This window comes from Cinclus cinclus, chromosome 20 (genome assembly GCF_963662255.1).
Source record: "Cinclus cinclus chromosome 20, bCinCin1.1, whole genome shotgun sequence".
Lineage (NCBI taxonomy): Eukaryota > Metazoa > Chordata > Aves > Passeriformes > Cinclidae > Cinclus > Cinclus cinclus.
The window spans coordinates 9,241,163-9,268,866 of NC_085065.1; the positions used below are offsets into that span (position 1 = coordinate 9,241,163).

General features: G+C 39.7%; 1 protein-coding gene across 1 annotated transcript in view; it reads right to left on the reverse strand.

The window, feature by feature from the left end:
• The window catches only part of BPTF (bromodomain PHD finger transcription factor), a 52,439-nt gene that overhangs the window by 2,729 nt on the left and 22,006 nt on the right, over positions 1–27,704 (reverse strand). Inside the window, exons 6-30 of the mRNA XM_062506107.1 lie at positions 26,440–26,604; positions 26,084–26,259; positions 24,840–25,195; positions 24,427–24,558; positions 23,775–23,904; positions 22,920–23,055; positions 22,235–22,456; positions 19,551–21,942; positions 19,204–19,328; positions 18,862–18,990; positions 18,403–18,553; positions 17,520–17,643; positions 15,937–16,189; positions 15,335–15,496; positions 14,207–14,355; positions 13,826–13,949; positions 13,068–13,291; positions 11,690–11,912; positions 11,150–11,463; positions 9,837–9,919; positions 7,783–8,008; positions 7,024–7,364; positions 3,643–3,816; positions 2,563–2,755; positions 1,569–1,653 (exon numbers count right to left, since the gene is read on the reverse strand). Coding sequence (XP_062362091.1) covers positions 1,569–1,653; positions 2,563–2,755; positions 3,643–3,816; positions 7,024–7,364; positions 7,783–8,008; positions 9,837–9,919; positions 11,150–11,463; positions 11,690–11,912; positions 13,068–13,291; positions 13,826–13,949; positions 14,207–14,355; positions 15,335–15,496; positions 15,937–16,189; positions 17,520–17,643; positions 18,403–18,553; positions 18,862–18,990; positions 19,204–19,328; positions 19,551–21,942; positions 22,235–22,456; positions 22,920–23,055; positions 23,775–23,904; positions 24,427–24,558; positions 24,840–25,195; positions 26,084–26,259; positions 26,440–26,604 — 6,789 coding nt within the window. The remainder of the gene's footprint in view (positions 1–1,568; positions 1,654–2,562; positions 2,756–3,642; positions 3,817–7,023; positions 7,365–7,782; positions 8,009–9,836; positions 9,920–11,149; positions 11,464–11,689; positions 11,913–13,067; positions 13,292–13,825; positions 13,950–14,206; positions 14,356–15,334; positions 15,497–15,936; positions 16,190–17,519; positions 17,644–18,402; positions 18,554–18,861; positions 18,991–19,203; positions 19,329–19,550; positions 21,943–22,234; positions 22,457–22,919; positions 23,056–23,774; positions 23,905–24,426; positions 24,559–24,839; positions 25,196–26,083; positions 26,260–26,439; positions 26,605–27,704) is intronic.

A 27,704-nucleotide genomic window follows, 5' to 3' on the forward strand; every position in this document is an offset into this window, starting at 1 on the left:
TCCCTCAGAAGGGACACTTTGGCATGAATACGCTGTGTGCAGGTAAATGCAATAAAATGCAAGAATCACCATGACCAGGGAAGACCTTTGCAAGGAGCTCCCTGCTTCTTCTGAAGAAATGAAGGTCAGACAATTGGGATCCAGGTATCATGTACACATAACAGCCATCACCTCCTGGTTATTTTTTGAAGTCCTGCCTTGCTTTGAATGAGCTATCAATTCTCATGGGCATGTGCACATTACACATGGCACAGATGAAAGATTGCAAGTGCAGGGTCATGCAAAATGCCAGAACTCTCATCCTTACTGACCAGACACACTAAGGGGACAGGAATGGTGATGTGAGTAGTAATCGTCCTATTTTAATGCAAATATCAATTAAAAGCAGGGAGAGGAACAAAACCTGTCAAATATAAATATAGATGTGTAAATGTCTAGTGGCACTTTTAGCCAGAAAAACAACTATCTGCCCTTGGAAAATGCCTTGAGGTGCTGATTTTGAAATACCAGGGATGCCAGAATGTGTGCAAACAACTGCCAATAGGTCTGGATTACCTGGTGTAATTTATTCAGATTTACTTGTATTACAAATGTCTTGTCCTACTATTTAATTCAGAAAGGGCTAAATGCACTTTTGTTTGCTCCATTAGTAATACTGTTATTTGAGCTTTCCTTGTAAACTTTAATCCATCCATCATGGTATAAGAGTTGTTCAGCACTGTCACAACAGACAGTCCAAAACTTTGCAACAGGAAAGGATAAAATTCCTAAACAAAGTATTATTTTCAGTCAACATACCACAACATTTGCCAAGATACTAAATTGAACTTTCCTATTTCCAGGATGAGTAAGGAGTAAGTTAGAAAGCTCAAATGACACACTGACTCTCATTTAGAGATCTGAAAAGGTACTGGTTCAATACTGGAAGGAAAGGAATAGCATTCCCAACACCATTTCTGTCAGGAGGTAGATTTTCCCAGGTGGTTTCACACCCAAGTGCTTATCCAGTTTTAACTGGTGAGCTCTAAGAAGATCAGAGTAAAGCACTGGAAAGCTGCAGCATCTCCTCTCCCACTTTGCCCACATTCACAACATCTAAATCCTTTTTGTTTCTGCAGCTTTAAAGATAAATTACACATAATACAAAATTTACTCTACTATCAAGTCAGATGAAGATAATTTTGAACTCTTATCACACTTCCATAGCATAACCTTCTCCTCAGTCTCTGGAGTACATATCCCAACCTTTGGAGGAGGAGCTCATTAAAAAGACAGAAAAAAAAAATTGTCCTCTTTAAATAAAGAAATTTTAAAACATGAATTCTATCCTATTGCTGCACTGACTTTCACATTCATCTGTGAGACTGGCAGCATTTAGGGTGAAGAAGTCAGCCTAGAAGCAGATAAAACAGCCCTCATGAACTTCTGAATTTATCAGTGAGAAATCAGTGTTTCACCTGCCTAACCTGTGTATTTTGCAAAATATGGCTGGAACTGGTTAGCAGGAAATTAACTTGCTATTCCAAAGCCCAAACCCACCCACTCAGGCTGTTTTCACCAGCACTTACCCATTGGTTCTTTGATGACACCATAATAATCTGGTGCATCGTTGGGATCTACTGGTTCTAGGAATGGCCATGCCATCTTGTGAGCCTGGCAGGGAAACAGGAGAGAATGAAAACATAAAATTAAGCTAAATTAGGCACTACCAATAGGTAAATGTTTTCATCCTTTTATCTGTTGGGTTCTGGAGTTGAATTTCAGGAAGAAGCGCAGCATTATATGAAAAAGGAACCAGTTCTCATCTGGTGACTGGGTAAAGTTTTAAATGTCAGTGACCCAGTAGTTGGGCTTCAAAACAGGAAACTGAAGTTCAGACATAACAGGATACTGTGCTGAACAGGCTGCATGGAAAAGAACAGAATGAATTTACTGAGAGTGCTTCCAAGTACCCTGAAATTAATATGCTTTTATAAATGCATGCAAAATACAGAACAATGCAAAATATTACTTAGAGGATTTCTGTTATCATGATTTTAAGAATTTTACCAGAATTTTAAAAAATTCTTTACAGTTGTAGTAGAAAAAGCCTACCTGTGAGTGACAGACAAACCAGAAATATCAGGCATTATTCTTATTATCAGGATGCCATCATTTACATGCTGACAGTGTTCCCTGTGAGAACACTCCTGAAATCTGGTAACACTCAATTGAAGTAAGGAAGTGTGGATCACAACCCACAGAAAACTGATCTGAGAACAGAACCCTGCACCTTGCATATGCTGTGCAGTTGGGCTTCCACTATGCCTTTTGGGATTCTAAATCAATTTCCTTTAAAAGCCTTTCACTGAAGGGACTGTTTAGTTTCACCCACTCAGGAGCAGCAATTTACTAATTATTGTAATTATTCCTCAACACAATAATGCCAAGCAAGTTTGCAGCTGACACAGTGGCACAGCTTTGCTATTCCTTCCAATCTCAGAGCTGATAAGGAGAAATCACCCTTTCCTTCCAAACCCACGGGGATGTCACACTCCCTGGTGCTGCCACCCTTGTCCTCACCTGCAAGGAGCGCAGGACCCTCCTCAAGCCTTCATAGTCTTTATCTGTGAGTGGACTGAGCACAGTCATGGCATCCTCTGTGGACTGGCACTGGGGACACACGTACTCATCAATGAGATCTGCCTCGCTCTGCAGGATGCCCACGCAGCGCCCGTGGTACCAGTTCTGACATCGGTCACAGCCAATGTAGAATCTGCAAGAGCCAAACCAAATGTCAGTGGCTTCATCTATTTCAAGTCCAGGTTACATTTAAACACATAAACCTGCCATCCCCTGCACACAAGCAGATACTTGGCATGATAAAAAACAACAGGTAATGTGAGATTTTGGTGACAAATTCTACTCCAACTGCTTTTGTATTTACAGACCATTTCAAAACACATTCCTAAATGTTATACTTTTAAGCAATCAAGATTTCAAAAATAATTCCTCTGCTTTAGAGATGAAAGGAACAGTGTAAAGCCAGAAGCCTCACCCAGCCAGTATCCAAACCAATTCAAGATGCATTTTGCACAAACTGGACTACAACTAGGGCTTGCTTCACTCCATACCAGCACTTTTCATATGGAAGCTTCAGCCTTGTAACTGAATACAGAGGGAGTATTCTATGACACAAAGCCTTACAGTAAGAGATGTATATAATTCACATATATATAATCATATACCAACCATATATCCCCATACTAAAATTATGTTCTCCAGCCAGATCAGTTTAAAGCACCAAAAAATCCACTAAATACAGCATTTTTCTTTTAGTCTTTCTAACCATCCCGTTAAATAATTTTTTTAAAAAAAGAAAATAAATCCCAATTTAAATCACATGGCAATTTAGTAGTTTGTTGTTAAAAATAAAAACCACAATACATTTTAACCACCTTGAGGGACTTCACTTTTCCTAAACATTTACTGAACAGAAACATTCAGGAGGGGGAAGACAATTACTGGAAAGCAAATTGTATTACGAATGAATACAATATATGCAGAATAACTAGTTTTTTACTCTTTGCAAGGAACAGGAAAGCACAGTCAGAGCAGTTTTGCTACCTAGACATGGAATAAGAGGTTCTTATCCGAACTCACTGCGACTCATCATAAGGTGTTCTGCAGATACAGTACAACTCCTCACTGCTGCCCTCTTGTGCCCGTTTACACTCATTACAGATGTACACATCCATTTTCTTAGCCTCCTTTTCTGTGATTCCAACACATTCTCCATGATACCAGTTAGTACAAAGATCACAGCCAATATAGAACCTAAAAGTGTTCACAATGAAAATGACAATGTAATTGTCATTTCAAATGGCATGGCACTTTTCCCTGCATTTCTCTCTGATGCGCTTGATGCTCGGCTACCTCCTGTCTCAGCTTCCCTGCTCCCTATCCTTACAAACATCTCATGCTGCAGCTAGACTGGCAGTAAGGTCACTTGGGTCAATTTATTTTGACAATTCATCAAAATGCACATGTATTAATATGTACATATTAATATAGAACCAGACTTTGACAAAGCTATGGGCTAAAAATCTACCGTCTTCAACATGTGTGTGAAAAACTGTCAAAGGCACAAAAGGACAAGGCCATAGGAAAAGGTTTACATTTTCAAAATTGCAGCTCAAAAGCCACTGAAATATTTCCTTAAGGTTTGAAAATGTAGGTCTCAGTTAATTTAAAAACAAAAGCAAAGCGCAAACACCAACTAGGAATTACAAGTACACTACAAGAACATGCAACCAGCAGTGTGTAGGTACATCTTGGTGCAACATGATACAAAAGAAAATGGGGTCAGGGCATGACTGTAAATTTTAAATCTTGGTGGGTTTTTTTTTTTGGGGGGGGGGGGGAGGGCTGTGCACTGAAAAACTGATAATAAACTACTTAAAACTGTGACAAAGTGGAATTTTGAGTGAATAATGTCTCCTCTCAGACACAGCTGTGTGACAGAACCAGGTATGGCATGACACAAAGTGAAGGGAACCAGGGACAGAATCATGGGGATGGGACCTTGCACAGAATGATGTGACAAAAGTGTAAAATATTATGCCAGGATGTTTGTAACTCGTGTATGGATCCCTCAGAACACACCTATGAACCAGTGACAACCAGATGGGCGACGCTCACATCCATTCTCTCTGCCTAAGCAAAAGCAAGCGCACTCAGAACCTCCATCCTCCTGGATTTTGGAGACCTCAACCCCCTGCCAAGTGCTGCTGTAGCAATTCCTGCCACCCTGTCAGCCTGCAGGCAACACCTTGGGCACACCACAGCACCAACAGGGCAGCAGCTACCCCACGTTCCACAGGAAGAACCTCTGATTTCCTGGGCCTCTGCACACATCCTGGACACTCAGATCCTGCCTTTTCTCTTGTTTTTCAGTCAGCCAAATCCTTAAAAAAGTATCACACAACCCAATTGCCATAAAGAATGGCTAGACATAGATTCTGACAATTATCAGCAGCTCAGCCTGCACCCCTTTCCCAAGAGGGGCTGTGTCTGCTCCTGGTCATGTGGGAGCACATTTGCATCCAGCTGTAGATGCTAAACTTTACCACTGGAATGTGGAGCAGGTGCCACATCATAATTTAACAAATAAGTTGGAATCTAAGCAGGTATCTTAGAAGATATCCTTACTGACCATCCTTGAAAACAGTAACAGCAAATCCCTATAATCCTGGAGTATCGTGAATGAGAACTAAATGTAAGAGATTTGCAATAAAATACACAGCACAAAACAACTTGCATGGTTTTACTAAATCAAAGAAAATACACAGGGTATTCACAAAATACCACAACTTGGCTTTTCAAGTAGTACACCTATCTTTTCTGAAGTAGAAAAGAAACACCAGAACAAAGAGGACGATCCAATGCCTACAGATACATGAAAAAAATTTTAAAAAATTTTCAGAAAACTGTTTTAAAACTTGACTAAATTCCTTTCCAAACAGCAGAAGGATTATGTACTTCAACAGTACAGACATTATTTGTAGGAACATCAAATTTAAAATTCACAAAAAGCAAAGCAGCAGCGCTCAGTCATATTCCTAAGGATACTGCTGGTTACTAGCATTTCATTTCTTTTAAAATTTTATTCAGTGCACTGAAGCACAATTCTTAATTCAAGCTACCAAAATTCACTCTATGACCACTGGAGTCAACACAAAGTCTGAGAAACAAATCCCTTTGCTCATTCACTAAGTCCAGATGCAGCAACAGAGACCTCTGGTATCACAACCAGAGAACAGGGTCCCTCCTAAGTACACTGGGTGACCTAAAACCTGACACAAAGTTAAGTGAGGCTGAGGACACCCCTCAGAGGTGACAGTGACTTAACAACCAGAACATCATTCTGCTCTTCCTGCAGCACTGGCAGCCCAGGGAGCAGCCCCATTTCCCCCACTGAAGTCATAGTGCAATGGTCAGAGCTACTCAAAACCAAGGTGAAAAAAATTTCAAATATCTCAACTTTCGAAGGAATGATTAAAACCCAAAAGAAAGGCTAGAAGGAACCTCAAGAGGTGCCCTAGTCCTGGCCCTAAATTTGAAATAAAGAGCCACGACCCACGGAGTGAATGCATGACTCCGGATCTGTGGTTTCCCTGTTACCAGCCCTTAAAGCAGCAGCAAACAGTACCAGTCCATACCTCTGGGTATTGTCACTTACTTGGAATTGGTATGAAGTCAAATTTATCATACATACATCTCTACACAGCTCTCACATGTTAGCCATTACAACTACTGCTGTTAGTCACCCCTAGCTTAAACAGCAACATGTAGCACTATCCCCTGGGATCCACTGGATTCTCCACTTCAGCATTACACCATTTCTTCAGAAGCGCTGTACACAGCGTAAACACTCTTCCTCACTCAGAGTCAGAAACAAACTACAGAAAACTGCAGTTTTCACTTTGTCAGATGCTTAAATATCCATTTTTATCAATCCTGACATGCAAATAATAATGCATGGAAACCATTTCTTCCTGAAACATTGTCCAAAGTGAACTGCAGTCCAGTGACTCAGAGCCCCCTTTACTGGGTACTGCCTTACAAAAAAAAGTCATTTATTGGAAGACGGTACCGAAGCTATTTCTGAAGAACATCAGCTACTTCTTCACAAGAAATTGCTCAAACCAAACTGTCACTTGCTTCTGAGGCAGAGGCAAAACAGCAAAAGAAAGAGTAACAGAGCGGAGGGAAAAAAAGAAAAGAGTATGTGCATGTGAGACAGGAAGGTCACACAATGAAGACATGCAAACGAGTAAAATATAAACCACGCACAGTAACAGTATCAATCGAGTATGTTAATATTTGCATCTGCTAGTGGAAAACAGAGACTTTATTCTCTAACCTCAGAGATCCCTGCAATAACCTGCCACTAGCTCCACTTCTAGCACTACCTGGTACTAAGAGCTGACACTAAACCTAAAGCTAAGGACATGCAGGACATGCTGCGGCATTGCTACTCACTTGGACTCGTCGTAAGGCGTTTTACAGATGCAGTAAAGCTTTGTGTCCTTCTTCGTTTCCTTTGAGGTAGTAGAAATCATTTTCTTTTTCTTGGACTTGGAAGCTGAGGAATCTTTCTCCTCCTCTCGTTTCCTCTTCTGGGAGGAGACTGGCACGGGGACAGTGGTGGAGGAGGAGGAGGTGACGCTGGCTGCTGGCAGCTGTGGTGGTGCTGGTGGCACTGGTGGCGGTGGTGGTGGGGCAGCGGCGGCGGCCGCGGCAGCGGCTGCTGCAGCAGCAGCTGCTGCCTGGGCTCTTTCTTTTTCTTTCTTAATTTTAGTCAAGTCTTTCTTTAGCTCCTCCTGAAGTGTATTAAATGAATAAATAGAAGGAAGCACTTCATATGATTATTGCAAGACAGGGTTAAAATCTAGGCAAAAATCCCCGATCCTAACCAAAACAATGAAATATGCTTTTTTTTGTTTTGTTTTTCATGTTCTGAACCTGCAATTCTCATAATATTAAGGGATGACACTCTTGGATTTAACAGCCCACTGGCTGCAACTTATCAGAAACTGTTTCATGAAAGAAGGTAATTTCAGTCCAGAAAAAAAAACAAAGGGCCCTCAAAGGACATATGAATAGCTTTGCAGAAATCCACAACCAAAGCTTCTTCCTGTAAATTTCCTTAAAATCTCACTGAGCAAACAGACAAAGATTAACACAGAAATGTTCTCACCATCTTAACATCAAATTAGCCTTTTGAAACTCTGTCCTTACCTGCACTTCAATCTGTAGGTCTTTGTCCAGAAGTGCTCTTTTTTTCAGTATTTCAGCTTTCAGCTGCTCTTTATGCTTGAAGAGCAGAGCTGAGAGCTTGGTCGCGTTCTGCTTGCTCCGCTTCTGCTCCACGCTCTCTTCTCGCTTCCGTTTCTTAGCTGCCTGTTTTTCTTCTTTGTCTATCTTATCCAGAATATATTTCATCACTTGGTTGCACACAATCATTCTGGGGAAGGAATAAAGGAAAAGGACATTGTGCTGAGCTGCCTGTTTATTCAGAATAATGCAGAATCAATTCTCCAGTCGCTGCAAGCTCATTATTGTATTTCCCAAGATGTACAAGGTAAATTTAGCAACGCCCAGTGCTTCCACTCCTGTTTATTTACTAGAGCAATGCTGGGAGAGATCAAGCACCTTGTTCGGCTCAAGAGGGCCAGTACCAATTTCACTTAAATGATCTGAGTACTAATTGTTCCTCCCCTCCCCCATCCAACTACCAACAAAGCTTTGGCTTTAGTAGGATGAGAGAGATTTTCACTCAATTCAGTTTCCACAATTTGTTTGAAAGAGCTGGATTTTTATTCTGATGTAGGATGAAAGTGAGTTGGAAGCCTGTAACTTCTTCAAAACCAAACATTTCTATGCTCCAGTTACCACAAAATACTACCAAGATTTTGTGTTTTGGCATAAGGACTGACAAACACTTTTCACTGTATAGAATTCACTATAAACATCTCCCAATTCTCCTATAATGACAGCTCAAGATTATTTTTTTGTCTACTTTTTGTACCTTCAACTATAAACCTATTTTCCTGCTTACTTGTTTTGCACCTTTCATTTATTGTGCTTTATATTTCAATTAGAAAATGAATGTATTTTGGTTCTTCTGAATTTACTTTTCCCTTCCCCATTCTTTTCCAAAACCATTAGAAAAACAAATGCTTCTTGTTGCCAGAGTGACCATGAAAAACAAATCTCACTGAGCTGAGAGGAAACAGCAGAATTGCAACGGCCAGGACATGCAGCTGCTGGCAACTCAGTGGCCTCAGACATTTTGTCCTTTGATAAGACAGCTGGATTTTGATGACAAATGGAATATGTAGATAAATATCTGTAGGGCCATACAATTTTGTTTAGGTTGCTCTTTATACCTGCACTGCAACTACTTGGTTTAATCTGTTTTTTTTCACAGACTAAAGGCCCCCACATTGTATTTTTGAAGAAGAATAAATCAGTGAGATGGAAGGGCAGCTGCACCACCAACCAAGCTAGTTAGAACTATTTTTTTCATCTTTCTCTTAAATTGGACTTTTTTCAGTCAAAACACCTATTTGGCTGTCTGACACCACGAAATAAAGAGCAATCCAATCCAATCCAATCCAATCCAATCCAATCCAACTTTTTCTTTATGCAACTGTGAACAGTAAAGGAGAGGCACCCAGGGATAATGTTGTAATCAAGTGAGCTTGTGATTTGTTGATCAAAATTTTATAGAACATACTCTTCCTTTTCTTAGTATCTGACACACACATGTGATTATCTAATTGGAGCAATTGCATGTGTGAAAAGGAGTCAAAATAATCCCAAGACAAATGACAAATACTCCAAATTTGTTTAGCAGCTTCAAGCATAAAATCTCTCAGTTTGACAATCTGTCTTCCAACTCTTCAGCTCCTTCTGTAGAGTGGGATGTGCAGGGACAGGAATGGAAACACATGGTCATGATAAAGGACAAACAAAACCCAGGCTTTTTTTTTTTTTTTTGCAGCATTAATTCTTCATTCTGTGCTCCTTTACTTGAACTTAAAAACTGTGGCTAGCTTCAAATACAATATGTACCATTACTTAAAAAAACATATTATCAAAATAAAATTTAGATTATGAAAGATGAAATAAAGATAATTTTGAAAGTTACTTTTAAGATTTAGTCTAACCAATTTTAAATAGTAACACTTATTTCAGCAAGTTTTTACAGACCAGCATTTCATTATGATACCATTAAAAGATGTAATAAATGAAAAAATTGACAGGAATGCACTGTGATGCACATTCACCTCTGATTTTCTTCCCTCTCAGCTGGAGTCAGAGTCTTCTTCTGCTTCAAATGTTCTATGACAGCATTCTGCTTCATAACCACCTGTAGAATGATACAGAATCCAAAATAAAAGATGAAAACTTAGCCAGTATTTCACAGCATTATGAGGAGAACCAGGACATTTCCTAAGTTAAAGTGCAATTTATTTCACTGAGTGATAAAATAAAGCTGATTTTATCAGGGGAGCAGTGCTTATTTAAAACAATTATTTGAAAATTGAAAAAGAAATTTAAAAAGAACACCACCACCCCCAGAATAGGATATTTTGCTTATGTCAAGTTTGAACCCAGGGACTAAAAGTAAATTGACTGTATTTCCTCAGTGACTGGTTGTTTTATTTTAAAAGTGGTAAGAGTCAATTATGTATTTTTAAGCCCCACAGCCATCCAACAGCATCACATTTCAGATACCTCTTTGGAACCTCAGTTTTCAGGTAATGAAAGTACTGCCCGTGTGCTCTGTCCATCAGCTCTCCTAGCTCTGACCTATCTTTCCTGAATTGAGAATAGAGATGGATTTGTCCCAGCAGTTAATGGTAAGCTGAATCAAGGTGACAGAAGAATGCAAACATGGTACAAGTAACTTGATGGGCAGAATTAACTCAGAACATGCCATTAAATTGCCAACAGCAATCACGCAGGATCTTTGAAAGAAACAAATTAACTGCCTATCAAATGTATTAACATTGTTAACAAGAACAGGCATTTCAAATAAGTTTCTTTCATTCATTAGGTGTTAATTTCCTTCCGTTAACTTTACCTGTTGCTGGATAATGTCACTTTGATTAGAAGCCTGAAGGGTGTGCTCACGTTTAATTTCTATTTGCTGCTGCTTTTCCTTCTGCTGCTGCTCCCTGAGCTGCTGAACTCTGTGCTGCTGCTCCTGCACACTAGCTGCTGGCACTGTCACCACACTGGCAATCTGCTGAGCCTGTGCTGGGCTACTGTGCTGGACCTCAAGAGCTAACTGAAGCTTGATGGGGGGCACGCTGCCCTGCTGGGCTCGTATCTGAGCCACAACACGCCGCTGCAGCCAAGACAGGACTTCCACTTGCTGCTGGAGCTGAGGCACTGCTCTAACACTTGTTGGAGGCTGCTGAAGTGGCAGCTGAGGATGAGCTGGGCACTGCAGAGGGACCCGATTTAAAGTTTGAGTACTTGTAAGGGTTGAGCCCGAGGCCTGAACCCGAGGCTGCGATTGCTGCAGCAGAGCTGGAATTTGTATGGGAACGCGGGACCACATCGGACTGGGCTGTCGGGCTGGAGTTTGCACCTGAGCTGGATGCTGAGCCTGGGCCTGGCCTGGGGGCAGGCCCGCGGGCGGCGGCTGCATCGGGCCTGGCGCTGGAGAGAGCCCCGGAGCCTGGACTGGAGACTGAGCCGGAGATTTGGAGAGCTGAGCTTCGGGAGGGGCCGCGGAGTCCCCGGGAGTCTCGGGCTGGCTCGGGGGCTCGGGCTGAGCGCCCTGGGGCTGAGCCCCCGCGGGCTGTGCCGGGGCCGAGCCGGGCTGGCCCTGGGGCTGGCCCTGCCCCGCGGGCACGGCCGGGGCTGGAGGCGCCTGCAGAGCCGGCTTCGCTTCCCCCGCAGCTGCGAACACACAAACCAGGAGTGCATTAACTGCAAAGGGCACGGCTGTGAGCCTCCACAATCCAAACCCTCTGCAACTACTGCAAAGCTCTATGCAGGAGCTCAACACACTCCGCAATGCACTTCCAACAAATTTACTGCGCTAACAGACAACCTCTAGCTGCATAAATACTCCCGTGCAATTGAAATGGAAGCTTTTTCCCTTGCTGAACAGAACAACGCTTACCCGAGGTTGAAGTAGAAACGGTGGTTGTAGTCGTGCTAGCTGTAGTAGCAGCTGCTGGTAGCGGGGTGAACAGAAATCTCTGAATTGTACCATTTGGCATAGCTGCTTGCATAAGTTGCTGTCCTGGACCAGGTATTACAGTCACACCCTGAGGGATTAATTGTAACTGCCCAGTAGTTTGACCTTGTCCCTGAATTACCACAGTTAAGCCTTGACTGCCACCCTAAAAAAAAGTTAACATTGATGTATTAGTGACAAAATTCTTAGGCAGACTTTGCTGAAAATCACAGCAATTAGAGGTTTGGACTTCAGAATTCAATATTTTCATCACATACCATACTCCTAAAATCCAAAATTAGCATCTGAGATCACAAAATACTCGAGGACTCTTTCAAAAATTCTGTCGCCAACAGATGACTGCGTTGGAGTTACACATTTTGTGAACCCACAGAACACAATAACTCTGAATCTTTTCATGTAGAAACTCTTAGAATCACAGAACGATTTAGGTTGGGAGGGACCTTAAAGTTCACCCAATTCCACCCACACCTTCCACTATCCCAGGTTGTTCCAAGTCCCCTCCAACCTGGCCTTGGGCACTTTCAGGGATGGGGCAGCCGCAGCTTCTCCCGGCAAAAAAAAACTGTGCCAGAGCCTCCCCACCCTCAGATGGAAGAATTTCCTCCCAATATCTAATCTAAACCTACCCTCCCCTTCAGCTTAAACTCCTTCATCTTAAAGTCTTGTCCACCAACAAACCACCTTATCTGGAAATGAGCAGTCTGTACATTGCAATAATTTATATGTATTATTTATATCTATTTATTCATAGATATTGTGGTAAATAACAGAAATCTATTTTTACCCAAAAATTGACTCTGAACTTATTTTTTACTAACAGACCTTCATGATCTGAGCAGAAGTTTTAAGAACTTTTTCCTCCTCTGCTCACAGATATTGCCACTTTTCCTCTGAGATTCTGGACAGCATGAATGAAAACTAAACCTTCACATCAAATCAAAAGACAAGTAATCAAATGATCTGAATGTCTACAAAACAGGCTATATAGAATAATTAAGTCCCTTACTGCTATTAAAGATTTTTTTTTCTATTCTGCTGAACACTCCTGATGCCAGTTACCTTACAGGGAAATACAACACCAAGCAAGAGTTAAAACTTTACTATTAGAACTACTTACTATGTATTTTTTTATTATAACTATTTACTATTTAAGCTGCTTTAAATCTGTAATTATGTCAGTGCTCATCCTAAATAAAGACAGACAAATAAATTTACTGGCACAGACACTACACTGCTGAAATGCAAAGGCTGGATGGGTGTTAGCACATTGCCACACCCAGGGTGTCCAGTGCTTTACCTGCCCTTGTGTGAGCTGGGTGAGCTGGGCCATTGTCAGCTTCACCTGGCCCTGCTGAGGGCGAGGGGGTGGTGTTGGGGTCTGTGGCTGAACTTGTTGAGGAGCTGTTCCAGAACTTGTGATGGTTTTCTGCCCAGTGCTGGAAGAAGCTGTGCTGGTACTAGAAATTGCTGTTGAGACAGGCTGACCCCTGATTATCTGAGTTACCACTTGCTGTGTTTGACCTGTAAGAGAAGAATTTGAGCTAAGAAACATATTTTCAGCTTTTTAACCATAAGCACAGCAAACCTCCAAGTCACAAACTGCAATGGGGTATGATGGTGATCAGACAGGTGAAGCAAACACTGCAGTTTGCACATAAGTTTTCTTTACAAACCATTTGTGTGACTGAAAAATGCTTGCAAAATGTTTCCTATTTTGACTAAGGTTGCATGCATATGGAGTACTTCATACATTGAAAAAAACATACAAAAAAGGATTTCTCAATGCACAATTACTCTGTTTTTAGGGCTTTTCGGTTTTGTTCGGGTTTTTTTCCCCCAAATTGATGGACTTAAAATTAAGTACTACATTTCCCAGTGTCAGTGATGAATAACACTGACAAAGCCTCCAACAAACCCATCCAAAAGCTGAAAAAGGCATTAGTCAAACATCAAAACGAGGGATTTTTGCATTGGGACACAATGACACACAAGGAATTCATGAAGAAACAAACCATGGGTTTCACACTGGGAATTTAAATATTAAAGTGAACCTACTGGCTGGCAGAATACCTTGTTGCACCACTACAGGTGTTCGAATGATGGTCTTGCCAAGGGGGGACTGCTGCAGTGGGGTCCGGATCACCGTCATCCCGGGGCGCAGCGGTGTCCCCTGCACCACCTGTGCACACCAAACAGGAGAACACCTGTCAGCTTGAGGAAAAAGCCCCTGGAATATGCCCTGAATGTTTTTCTGCGTGTATTTTAATTTTCCCAACTGGAGGGAATTGTTGTACCTCTTTGGAATAAAGGATCCGTTGCTGAGATGAGCCAAAAACATTGAAAAATTATTAGCCAGAACTTTTAATATCTGCCAGTAATTTAAAAGTCTATGCACCCACATTTTTTTTGAGTTACATAACCAGAAAAACATCTTACTTGTGAAGTGCTTGTTGTTCCTAATGTTCCTGTGGTGTTTGGCCTAATGGTTACAGTTGCTGTCCTTGGCTGGAATGAAGTAAAGGTTTGACTTGCACCTGTAGTTGATGGAATGATACCCAATACCTTTTGCTGAACTTGAACCACACCTAATTAAAGAAAAATTGAGAATTCATTAATGACATAATGGCCAGCAAAAGAAGTAAATGCAACTCCAAGGTGGCATTTAGAACTCAAGTCTCCAGGTTTCTAGAATACCTTTGAGCCTTTCAACATTTCTTGGGAAAGCCTTTGTCATATTGTACAAAATAGCAGCATTATACTTTGTCAATAGTCCAACTACATTTTAAGTTAAGAAACAGATATTTTAGAAAAGATTAAGAAAAGCATGAATCTTCACAAAGATCAGTTTGGATCAGTTTGATGATAACTGCAAAGAAGTCCTTGGACTGATAGGGTGCCACAAATTAGTGTTCTACAACCATTAAAAACTATAATCTGATTCATTTCAAATGTCGGAGAGCAGTTTAAACACCTTTCACCTACAATGCTGTGGTGCTGAAGAAAATGGGCAATGCTTCTCCTGTCACTTAAGAAATTTCAGCACAAAATCTGCAGTCCACATGATGTGCTCAGATGCTTAATATAATGGAGACAGAGAACTGAGCTTTTCTGTTCAATATACATTCACAAATCTCAAAATATTAAATCCTGTTCTTGAGGTAAGAATCAAAAATGCTAATCTTAGTCTGGAGCCAAACTCCTGCTCCTCAGTGAAGAGCAGCTGTGGACATTAATATTTTTGTGAAGAAAGCTCCTTTGTTGATTTAGATAACCAGAAAAATAAAAAAGCATGCTTCATTCCACATTGTTCAAAACGAAGTTAATTTTGTGTTAGGAAATGCAGAATAATTTATAGGCAAAAAACTTGCATTTTTCCCCTTACAAACACAAATATGCAACACAGGGGGAACAAGCTGTAGAAACCTGTATTTATATCTATATAGATATATATATATATAAAAAATATTTTCCCCCTTCACAGTTTACTTCACTGGGAAAATACTGTCAAAGGAGAATTAAGCAGCAAAGTGGAATACAGTTTTTATTCAGCTCCCTTTGCCCTACCTCCTTGAGTTGATGGCACATTGACGGCAACAATCTTGCTGTTTGCAGGGAGTGGCAGCTTAGTTATCACTTTCCCTGCCATCGTTACTGGGCTGCCTGAGAGCTGGAAGGTCTGCCCTGTGCTGGCAATGGTTGTGGCTGAGGTGGCAGCTGTGCTAGTGGCTATTGAGGCACACAGAACAGGCAGGTTTAGAGCAGAATAGTTAGTCAATGAAATGACTGTTTTTCAAGTATGAAACAGCAAACAACAGGATTACTTTTTTTTTTTTTTTTTAATGTGTCATGCTTTCTTTGGTAAAGGTTCCTTTTTGGAAACAGGATGTTACATCATAGAATGCTTTCATGAATGATTACTAGTACAAAAACTGTCAGTAATGAACGAGACAGGTCAGAAATGAGACTTCCTAGCAAGTCAGAACAAGGAAAAACTAGACAGGTATAATCTCAGAAATGTCCTTCTGGCATAGCAAGAGTTAAGAGCAAAGACAACCAGAAATGTAATAATGCTGCAGGCCTGGAGAAGATGTGATGTGTATATAGGATGTGATGCATACACAGGATGAATTCCAGCCATGTTCCTTCCACAACAAATGACTCCTTACCTGTTGAAGACTGGCCTTGCTTAACCCAAGTAGCAAAAGTTTGATGGAAATTCTTGTTCTGCTGGAATGTTACTGTAGCTGGAGACCCCACTTTAGTGGTGAGCACTACTTTGGTTCCCGTGGGGACAGGGCCTGTCAGAGGGCCCACCACGACTTTCTGGGGTGTGGAGACTGTGGTTGCAGTGCTGCTGGCTGTGGTGGCTGCAGGGACCACACCTCCTGCAGGCATCTGCTTCTGCTGTTCCAGCCGTTTCTATTTAGGAAAAACAAAGATATAATTAGTATTTTCAGATTTTACAGCAAAAACATTGTCTCTACCCAGTATTGAGAGATAAAGGCCTGTGGGAGGATTTTAGTTCAAATTGTAGAGGATTGAAGAATAGGCTCCTTGACCTCGAGAACTACAAATCTGCTTAGGATAAGCAGCCAGAAATTTTCCTTTATAGCAACTTTAAAATCCTTTGCTTATGTTAATTTCATTGCACATTTTACTTCTAAACAACTCACCCAACATATTAATTTGTCTCAGATTAATCAGAAATAATTTTAAAACTTAAAAAAATATCCATTTATAGTTGGCTTTGACCATGTGCATGCATCTATGTCAGTAATTGGTAATTACTATTAGCATTCCTAAATTTAGAACTTCCTGCACCAAGATCCTGCCAGTTACAGAAAAAACAGACTGTATCATTCTGTTTCACCATTGAGAATGCAATTTTTAAAAATAGCCTTTTAAATGTAAATCCAGTTTGCAGCCTGCTTAAAAAAATTAGGTTCAAAATCCCTTACCTTACCCAGTGACCTTCTGTGCTGTAACTGTTGAAAAAGCATATTTAATCTAGAGAGCCCCTTAGTGAAGGGATGTATCAGCAAGCTCTTCTAAAATGTCAACTAATCTTACATTTTTTTCCCATGTTACTGGAATTATCTCTGTATTTATCTAATTAAAATTTCAGCACTATATTGCAGTAATGCCCACAAATCAGAAGCACTTGTTCACTACTAATGGGTTTTTGTCAGGGAAGATGTAATGAAAAAGGAATAAGTTGAGAAAAAGCACAGTTCTTAAAAATGTATGTGAAATACCAACATGACATTGGGTTTCCTAATTTTAATTGCATACATATCTACGTATATTTAAATAAGATTATCAATGGGCTTAACTCAGATAACTTAAGATAAAATAAAATTAAAAAATTGAATTTGAGTGAAGCATGAAATGCAGTTGTATTCCCAAGACAGCTGTATTCCAAGGCAGCTTTCCACCACACACAGAACACTGAGAACCTTACCTGGAGATGGGTGCTTCCCAGCCTTCTTTAAAATGGAAACAAACTAAACCTTTCTAAAGTGTTATAAATGAAGTGGGAGAAAAACAGGCAATCCAGAACAAATCTCTGCTTTAACCCTGTTTCAAAATAACAAATCTATACAGTGGCAGCAGCATTATCTGATGGCTTAATCTGCAGTTGGAACTATTTGAGAAATGGTGTAAGCAAGGGATAACTTCATTTCCAGGCTGTGATGCATGTGGTGAGCAGTGCAGTTGCTGACTGCTGGCACGACCAACAGCTCCCCACCTGCTGGGCAGCCAAACGTTGGTGTTTTAGCTGAGCCTCCAATTGGGCCTTGAACTCCTCTGCCTTCTTCTGTTCACTAACCTTAGCCTGTTGTTCAACTGCCTGTGCCTTTTCCTTCTCCACCCTGCCAAAGACACAACCAAAAGTAAGTTATACCACCACATAAAAGCCAAGCATCAAAGAGCATTTTGTTTTATCCAGTTTAACTGCTCTCATAAGAGCAACCATTGAGACAGAAGATCACTGAAAAACTGGTCGTGACTTTAAAAATATTTCAAAATACACTACTAAAGTTGCATGCAACATCCCTGAAATATTCTGATGCTACACTACTGCAACACCTTACAGGAAACTATTAATCAAAACTGGAATTTATAATTACATGTGAGACTGCAAAGAACCCATCTAATAACATACATTTAAAATTCTTTCCAAGAGACACAAAAATGTTGTTCCAGCTGCAAGCACATGATACTGAAAATGTGCATCTAATGACTTGAGTATTCTCAGGCTCAATTTACTTGTACACAGTCATTATAGAAGTATTTAACAAATACTGTACAAAGTCATGCCAAAAGCAGCCAACAGCCTTTCCATGCATTACAGTAACAACCTTTTAGCATTTACCAGTGGTTAGTTCATAAGCGTCGAAAAATTAGTATTAGTTCTAACAAATCTGAAATATCTGCATACCTTAGTTTTGGTACCTCCAAAGAGTTTAGCTTTGTAACTTTAAGCTTGACTATCAGTATCAAAAGGCCCAGTAAAAATACAACACAAATATGTTTCTAGTGATCACAGTGACCAGATTTGTGTTCTCTAGGGGAACTTTTATTTAACAATCATACAAATGAAGACTACTTTCTTTAAAAGCTCACTTTACCTTTCAGCAAATGCTCTGATCTCCCACAGTTCCAACTCCTCCTCTGCTACCCAAGTTTCCATTATAACAGGGCCTGTTTGCTTGGGTGTTTCTGGCCTTTTTGGCCTGAGGGCACTTGATCGCAGTCCCTTCCTCTGGGGTGTTGGGGTTTCTTTAGAGAACAGTCAAAACACACATATTAAGCTATGCTGTAAAATGATATTGAAGTGTAAACCAAGACTTAGTTTTTTCAGTCCCATTTTATCAACAGGGAGGCCTTTCAGCTTCAGATAAATCATGTCCATTTGTTAAATGCAGCATTTGTTTCCCATAGGTAAATTAATAGTTCAGGGCAAGCTGCATCTGCTCCCTTGATGGGCTGAATTAACATAAAGATCCAGTTACCTTAAATTCTCTAAATTACAGGGGGGCACGAAGGGAAAAATGTCTTAACAAACAAACAAATAAAAACAAACCTACCTTTTGGAGCTTCTGGTACACCAATAGGACAAATAATTTTTCTTATACAGTACTCTGACCGGATCCCATATGGACCAACATCTCTCCGCTTGATTATTTCTGTTGTTGTAATTTCAGTTTCAGTTGTTTCTACAACAAATTAGTCCCAGTACATTAATAACAGAAACAAATAAAGCTAAATCACCAATCAACCCAATATACTCAAGGCAAAGAAACAGCAAACAAAATTCGAATGTTGCAGCTGACAGCGAGGCTTTAGAGAAATGTTTTGAGGGAGTGTAATATTCAGAATTTACAGCAAAAGCTTTTGCAAAGAAAACCAGAAATTTAAAATAACAATACCTGTCCTTGTGGTTCCTCCCCCAGGTGGAGCTTTTGCTGCCATATCATCCCACTTGAGACATGCCCACAATAACCTCAACATCAGGCTTACTCCAGCCAATGATTTGACTGTTTGGAGTCGGTACCTAACAAGAGAATATAAATTATGCTTTAAAATAAATTTAAAATACCCAACCAAACCAACAGGACAAAGGTTTTCCATTCTACTTTTACTGAACAATATAGAAAACTGAGTAATAAATAGCAAAATTTGCATATTTGGGAAAAAAATGTGTATAACTTGATTTTAAAAAATCAATTCATTTAACCACTCCCTAGACTTTTTCTCAAAAATATAAAGTACATACCTCCAAGTGATCCCAAAAGTTGGTCTTGGGGATGGATATGGCCAGATGTCCAAGGCAGGCTTTGCATTGTAATTGAAATAAGGAACCTCTCTGATCCCTCCTCTCCTGGCCAGCTTTTTTAAGTCATCATTGGGTAAAACAAATATGCTTTTTTTACTGCTTTTGGTAACAAATTTCCTATAAGATGGCAAGGCAGTTCCAGAACGAGTTTTTTTGGGTCTTGTGAATTTCATTAACTTCACTTTGTCTTTTGTGGAATATTCTTTGCTGACAGTCATGGAGGTCACCAGTGTGCCTTCTGGGGTGGTCAGTGAATCGGTGACTGTTGTTGTAACCACTGTTTTACTGTGCTCCTGGACAGAGATGACATCAGAGTTACTGTCTGTGGCTGGAGTGGTGAGCTTGGTCACAGTGGTGGTGGTGGTGACAGTGGAGATGGCACAGTTTTCTGTAGAGGAAACAACCGTGGTTTTCTCATTGCTGGCAGCTCCAGTCTCTGCAACCTTAAACACCGTTTTGGACTCCGTGGACACAGTTGAGGTTGTGGTAGTCACTTCAGTAATAACAGTTTTTATTTTACTTTCTCCATTAATATTTTCCATTTTATATGTCTGTACCCCATTCTGGTCAGCAAAGTGACTGCTCAAGCTGGATTTCTCACACGAGGTTACAGGTGATGGAGCAACTTTCTTCTCTTCAACTGCCTCAGTTTCCATCGATTCTGTTTCACTGTTCAGGTTATTTTCTTTACAGACAGGCTGTGTACTGGCAGATCTCTCAGGAGAAAGCTGGTTTTCTTCAGTTTTCTGCACACACTTGGGAACTTCATCTGGTGGCTGAAGACTCTGTCCAGACCCATACTCAGATGAACTCTGCAGACGTGACTCTGAGTCCACATTATTTTTATCCTTTGTGTCCTCTCCCATGATGTCACCATTCATGAATGGTTTTACTGAAGATTCCTTAAAAGTCAATGGTTTTATTTCATGTTCTGGAAAGGATTTATTAATATTATTAACTTTTGGTTCAATATCACCCCCTACCATAGCTTCACAGGTATTTTTCACTAAGCAGTCATCATTTGGTAATGCTTTAATGTCATTGTCTTTTCCATTCATTTGAAATGATGATTTTTCTTTTTCTGTCTCAGTTTCTTCATCTTTATTACTCTTTTTGTCAGCAATAGTATTTACATTTGTCTGATCAAGATATTTGTTCATGGTACCTGTCTCCACTTTCAGTTCCTGATCTTTCTTTTGACCATTGGCCTCTGTTAGTTTAGAGCTCAGTAAATCCTCATTATCATCTTTCCCATCCACATGGTCCAGAGTTTGACTTTCAAGGTTTCTTTCAGTAATCAGCCCTGTTTTAAATGATTCTAGATCTTTATTAGCTGATTTTTGGTGAAATATTTTTTCAGATTTACTTTCAGTCTTAACAGGAGCAATTTCTTCCTCCATTTCACTTTCTTGAGAGGACATGGTTTCCATATGGCTTTTTATCATACAATTGTTTTCTGGATCTTTGCTTTGCTGTTCAGAATTCCCTTCTGAGTCTGGTTTCTCAAGAGCAGCCACAGCATCTCTTCGACAGCTACTTTCAGGTACCACTGGTCCTAAGTTTTCAAGTTCTTGCTGAGACATTCTGGTAATAGGTAACTTTTGTTTCAAGGGTCTTTCATTTGTTTCTGAAACATCCCATTTGATTCTGCCTTCTGCATTGGTTTGTTTCAAACCATCCACTACAGAGCTCTCAGACTCTCCAAGAGCCTCTTGTCCTTGACACTCACTAGCAGTTGAAGCTTCAGGGTTGTTTTCTCTGCCATCATTGTGAATAGAGCTGCCTCCTACACACGACTGAGGGGAGTCTTCATCCAGGAGCTGCCCCTCTTTTGAGAGCTTGTTTGACAAAGGCAAGGAAGGGTCATCTTCATCCCCAGTTTTGGTAGAGGAGATGCTGCTGATGGGCAAACAGCCTTGTTCCGTGTCTTCAGCTTGGGTCTTGTCTGAAATGCAGCTTTGATCTTGGGAAGAAGAGTCAAACTGGCTTCCTTCTTTTCCTTTCCTCGTCTGTAGCTCATCTGTGTTTTTCTGGGGGCTCACAGATCGAATGCCTCCAATTTTAGCACCAGCCTCCAGCTTTATCTTTTCTAGACGCTGCTTTTCTTCCAGTGTAAACTGTTTGATTCGCCGCTCCAGGAGTCCATCTAATTTTGATGATTTTACTTTCCTTTTGTAGCAAGTCCTTAAATGAAATCCCTCGCTGACATTGATTATATCGCGCTTACAATGACTTTCCTCATCTTTTATGGAGGATTCAATTTTCACATCATCCACATCCATAGGTTCTTCTTTGATGACTTTATCATTTTCACCATCGATGTCTTTTTCCACTGTGAAGAAGTAACTGTGTCAGTGAGCTCCACAACAATGAATACAAATTATATTTTTACATTAAGTACTAAGAAATAAATGGACCTTTTAGCATATTAATAAAATTCAATTAAAAAGGGAACAAAAACTTCAGATACTACTACAATGGATAACAGGCAATCATTTAAGACATTTAAGGCATTTTATATGCCTTGACAAAATCTGTTACACAGTTTTTCACTGGTTATTTCTGAGGTTCTATGCTTTTACTCATGCTGTAACATGAGTTTCACAAGAACAAAAGATTATCACCTGTGTCTTTTGCATGATCTAAGTCTTCAGAAATTGTGTCAACTTCTAATTTGTCTTCACACAACTTTTCTTCTTTTACTTGCACTTTCTCCAAGGTTTCTGAAACATCTGCTTTGTCTTTTGCTTGCAGATCTCGAGAATCCTTTCCTCTGTCTTTTTCTGTTTTTACCTTAGTTGGACCTTTTCGTTTATCCAAGGTGCATTTTTCATCTTCGCTCTTTGCTATTAACAAATTTAATTATTTCAATTATCCAGATTATTTTTTGTACTCTGCCACATTTGAATGCACGTTAGTTTACCTCTCAAATAATTTGCACACCATTAGAGAAATTCAGAAAGAGAATTAAGCATCCAGTGGGAACACCATAGATTACACAGTGCACTACTGAGTAGATATATACACCCCCTCAATAATTAAGATGTTATTTTTTGGTTTTGATGCTCTACATAACTTTTATCTACCTTTAATTTAAACAAGGCTACACAAAGATGCACAAGTATTACACACAACACAATTGAAACAATTTAGTGTAGCTGCAAAATGTCTGTGACAACTGAACAAGTCATACTGACTAAGATTATCAGATATCCACAAAAGCTTTGCTGGAACCTGAAGTCTCCTTAAGAAATATCACACACAAATTAACTGCAATTAAAAAAAAATGCAAGCAATGCAGACACTTACTTGATAACAATTTTCTGTAATTTGCATTAGTATTTCCTGGCAGTTTGGGCATAAACCTGTGGACATGGGTTTTACTAATCCAGCTCCAGCCACCATATCCTGTTACTCTATATTCCTCTCCTTTTTGCTTCCAAACCTGTAAATATTTTTTAAAAAGTAATATTAATGATGCTATTAGCTGCATTACTAATGTTTACATTTAAAAACCCAAAGATAAATTTTTAAAACCCACATTTTTACACACTTTTCCAAGCAACTTGAAGTACATTTGTGAAATAATATACTAAAATTAAAGATACATCTGCTGATAATTAAATTGATCTATCATAGTACCATCTAAAAGCCTCATTTATTTAATGTATTTCTGAGAATCTAATTTACCTAAAAGCTGAAAGATGATACGAGTTTTTGAATCAACCTGTATGCTTGATACAAGTGTAGAGCAAAGAACTACTCCAACAAAAGTAATTAATATCTACTGTAGGAGAACATAAAGAGGTTTCTACAGTAGTTCCCATCATATTATACAACCTTCCAAAGGCTGGATTTTTTTGGGGAGAGGAAGTGGGACAGGGACAGACACACAGACAAGATTCCAATTAAGGCCCTAGAACCCTCCATTAGGAAAGGCTGCTTTTGCAGACCAGGATCTGTCACTCAGAAAGTGTCAATAACAGCATGACACAGATCAAATTCAGTTCACACAAAGATAATGTGCTCCAATACTTGGCCATGGCTCCTACTTCCATGTAGGAGCAACACAAGGACATGAGCACTCTAAGTTTAAATGGAAACAGAACCAGAAGTCAACAGTTTCTGTATTTTCTTCATTCTTCCCACAAAGGGAACCCTCACCTGGTGTTTGACAGGAAATGTGTATTTCACCCATGTAGCTTGCTGCATTGTTTCTTCTTCTTCTTGTTTTCTCTCTTTTTTTTTCACTTTCTCCTTTTCTTCTCTTTCTATTGCTGTCATTCTGCGTAATCTAATCCATACAGATTTAAGTGAATTTAAATGCAGGATCTTGCAAGCAAATATAAGAAGTCAACAGCACATAATACCCCATGAATAAATTTAAATATCTGAAGTTAAGAGGAATGCCCACTATCAGGTTTTAGGTACTATAACAGGAACATCACTTTTTTTTTTTGCTATTTCAGCGAGGCAAACACAGCAAGATGCAATTGTATCTAACACCAGACACATCTATTTTCTGCTCCTATGACAAAATGAGAGACAAAACTCAGACTCCACTGAACGGTGAGTGTTGAAATTTGCTCTTCTACTCTCCCAGAGTTTTAGCAGTTTTGAGACTGTGACTCAGATAAAACAAACACTATAAAATACTGTCATAGTTTTTCAGTGCTTCTGTTTGAGAAAATACACTTCAAGTGCTGAATGACTATCTCAATTTAAAGAGAATTCTTACAGGCTTAGAGGAATTAGCAATTGCAAACCAAAGTAAAATTCTCATATTTGACAGTACTTTAACATTTATTAATTTTACCTCGTATGCCCCAAGGATTCCCGCCAGATGGGCAGCATGACAACTGGTTTGATTGCACACTCCAGTATAGCCAGTGCTAGTGCAAATTCTCTGGGCTTGCTGCACATCTGAACAGCCTTAATCCAGTTAGACCTAAAATGGTAAAAAGAGAATGATCTGAAACATATACATGCACTAATATAGCTTGCCATTTTAAGAAGATTTAATGGTAGGATAAAAACTCCTGTGGTAATACTTTACTCAAATGTGCAACCCTTTTAGCCTCCATCATAAACACACATGATGTTTGACTACAGTGAAGCACAGTGCTTGGAAATCACAGATTTGAAAAAACCAAGACTATTGTTTATTAACACTGCTAGCAAAACCACAAGTAAAACAAGGAGAATACGTATTTCCATTTATCCATTTACCTGTGGGAAGCCCAATTAGGGTGAAGGAAGGATGCTGGGATATTGTTTTCTAGCTGAATAATGGTCAGCCTCAGGGTGGATATGGTGAGAACTTTGGAGCCATGAACAGACCCATTCCACTTGAACTCTCCAGCTGGAGTCAGGCAGAATTTGTGTGAGAGGTGTCGCCTCTTGTCGTGGTCCTCCCTGTGCTGGTGCTTGTTCAAAGCAAAGGAATTGGTGGCATATTGATTGTGATAAACACGGTACTTCCCCTCCTGCCCCAGTTTGAAATAGTTGTTGATGTTGCCTTTAATCACAACGTCCTTCTTGGTGTTCACTCGGGAGATTTCGCCTTGAGAGTTGACCACCAGAACCTTATGAAAGAAATATTGGAAACTTTTCATTAAATCTATAAAATAATTCCATCTATTCACTTATTTATGATTTAAGCTTCAAATGTCTATCTATAAAATAATAAAAATACCCTGCCCCAGTTTGTAGAAACAAATAACTGTTTATCCAGTACACCAATACATGTACTTCATCACTGCCTGCCTACAGGGTTAGGATATTCTCAGATCAACTTTAACATTAAAAAATACCCATCTAGGCTCCTCAGACCAAACAGGAACTTGTTTTGCTGCTCTGATTGCATCTGTGAAGGGAGAGAGCTTTGGGAAAGCAGTTTCACTGAACTCAGGTAAGCTCTCTGTGAACCCCCTCCTTGGTACATCACAGAATTCAGACATGCAGCTTAGCAAACAAGTATCCTGGACTTTGAAAACATGGTATAGATAACATCACTGGACTACTTGATTTGTCAATAAATTCACTTACATGGAAAATCAATTAACAAAAATAAAATTAATAAACCAAATAATATGCAGATAATTAACTGCAAAAAAAAGTCAGAACAATCAGGCACTTCCTCCTGGATAAACCGGGCTACTTAAAAAAACACAGAACAAAAGCAACAAACAACTCAGTCACACAAAACAACTACACCAGTGCACTGGGTCACTGCCATCACTCTGTAGAGAGCACCCAAGAGAGCAAAGGAGAGGGGGGAAAAAAAGCTTCCTGTGATATTAAAAATTCACTAATTGCTAATTTATTATTACTGCTTTTATAAAAATATCTCCATTGCCTGAAAAAAATCACTTTTTTAAACTTTTCAATAACATTTAGCATTCTTTAAATATATGATCATTTTTCCAGAACACTTTTTGTAGTTCTTTGAGCCTGCCAAGATGTGTACAAACCTCTCTGGTTTCTTTATATAACTTATTTGCTTCATTTGTTGCAGCAGCAACCTGCTGGCTTTTCATCTGGCTCAGTTTGCTATCTGGATTTCTCAATCTGGTGAGCATCCGTGTTGAGCCTGGTGTGCCTTTCCCTGCACCTGGAGAATCACTTCTGTCACCATTGGATTTCTCTCCTGCCCAGGAATAAAAAAGGCTTTTAAAACAAGAATTAGAAGTTTCCTATTGATGTACAGAAGTTACAAAAAGAACAGAAAGTTTAGTGAAAAGATGCATAAAATGAAAGTTGGAGATGTCATTATTCTTATCACCCTTATGATTATTATTATAATTATCATCATCATTAGTATTATTACCTATATCCTCTGAAGCCTGGGATCCCCTCTCTGCATTTTCAGCATCATCAAGACTCTTAATGGAGTCATTGTGCCCAGAGCCCAGCTCGCTGCCACTGCTGTTCTCAACATCTGCCTGTGGAGGTGCAGCAGAACCACTGCTGGGGATCATCTGACCAGTTTCTTCTGCAAAAGAACAACTTCAGTTTTAGTTTTTTCTCTTGAATTGGATCAATTCAACTTTTTAAAGTTCTCATTAAAAAAAAAAAAAAAAGGCAGATGAACATGTTTTGCTGGACTGCAGGGAAACACATAGAAAATATGAATTCCCTTCAGAGCACTGTATCCATGAAAGTATTTTTTGTTCTGTTTCAAGCAGCTCCAACTTGTACATCTCTGAAGAACTGAAATTCATACCTGTATTTAAAATATATTAATATTTCATCCAAGACAAATTTTCTATACATGCACACACAAATAGCCCTGAGACCATTTTGCATTTAGAATTCATAAAATTTGGTCTTCCTGAAGCATCTGATTTTCTCTCCTTTAATTTTCTTGTGCTTCAGCTGTTCCTCAGAGCACACACCTTTCAGTTTCCCTTGTCTTCTATTAAGCCTCTGACTGTCTCTTCCTCAGCACTTTAATTCTCAGGAATCCCACAGATTTCTGTTCCATTGGCACTGCTCTAAATATCAGCCCACTTAAAATATCAGCCCCTTCCTGATCCAATGAGTCTTGATGTGGCTTCAAATGGGTTCCTGGTCCTCAGCTGTCCTTGTTACTGTGTCCTGACAGCTCTGGACTTTGTTGTCACCTCACCTGTTGTGCTGCCCCAGTAGGAATTTTTGACTAAATATCACTGAATTGCAGCTACCTCAAAATAAATCTCTCTACCCTCCCAGTAGGAACAAGCCCCAACCACTTAAAACAACAAACCCAGGGATGTCTTCTGGGCTTAGTGCCAAAGGGAGATGGTTCAGCTGTTTAAAATCTACAAGATATGCCTGTTTCTAGAATTCTTCCAAAGCATCAGGAATTCTGATGTTGTTAAGAAAAGTGACAGAACAAAACCCGTTTTTTTTTCTGAAATATTCACTTCTAGCAGAAGGATGAATCAGGTAAATATTCTAGAATTCTTAAGAGAATCCCTAACCTGAATGCTTCTTGATTTCTGACTGTACCAAATGGGTGACTGCCACCGTTTGATCCATTTCCCTTTTTACTATGAGGAAAAATGGACCTGTTTCCATAGCTGCTGTTTGGAAGAGAGTGGAAGCACCCAA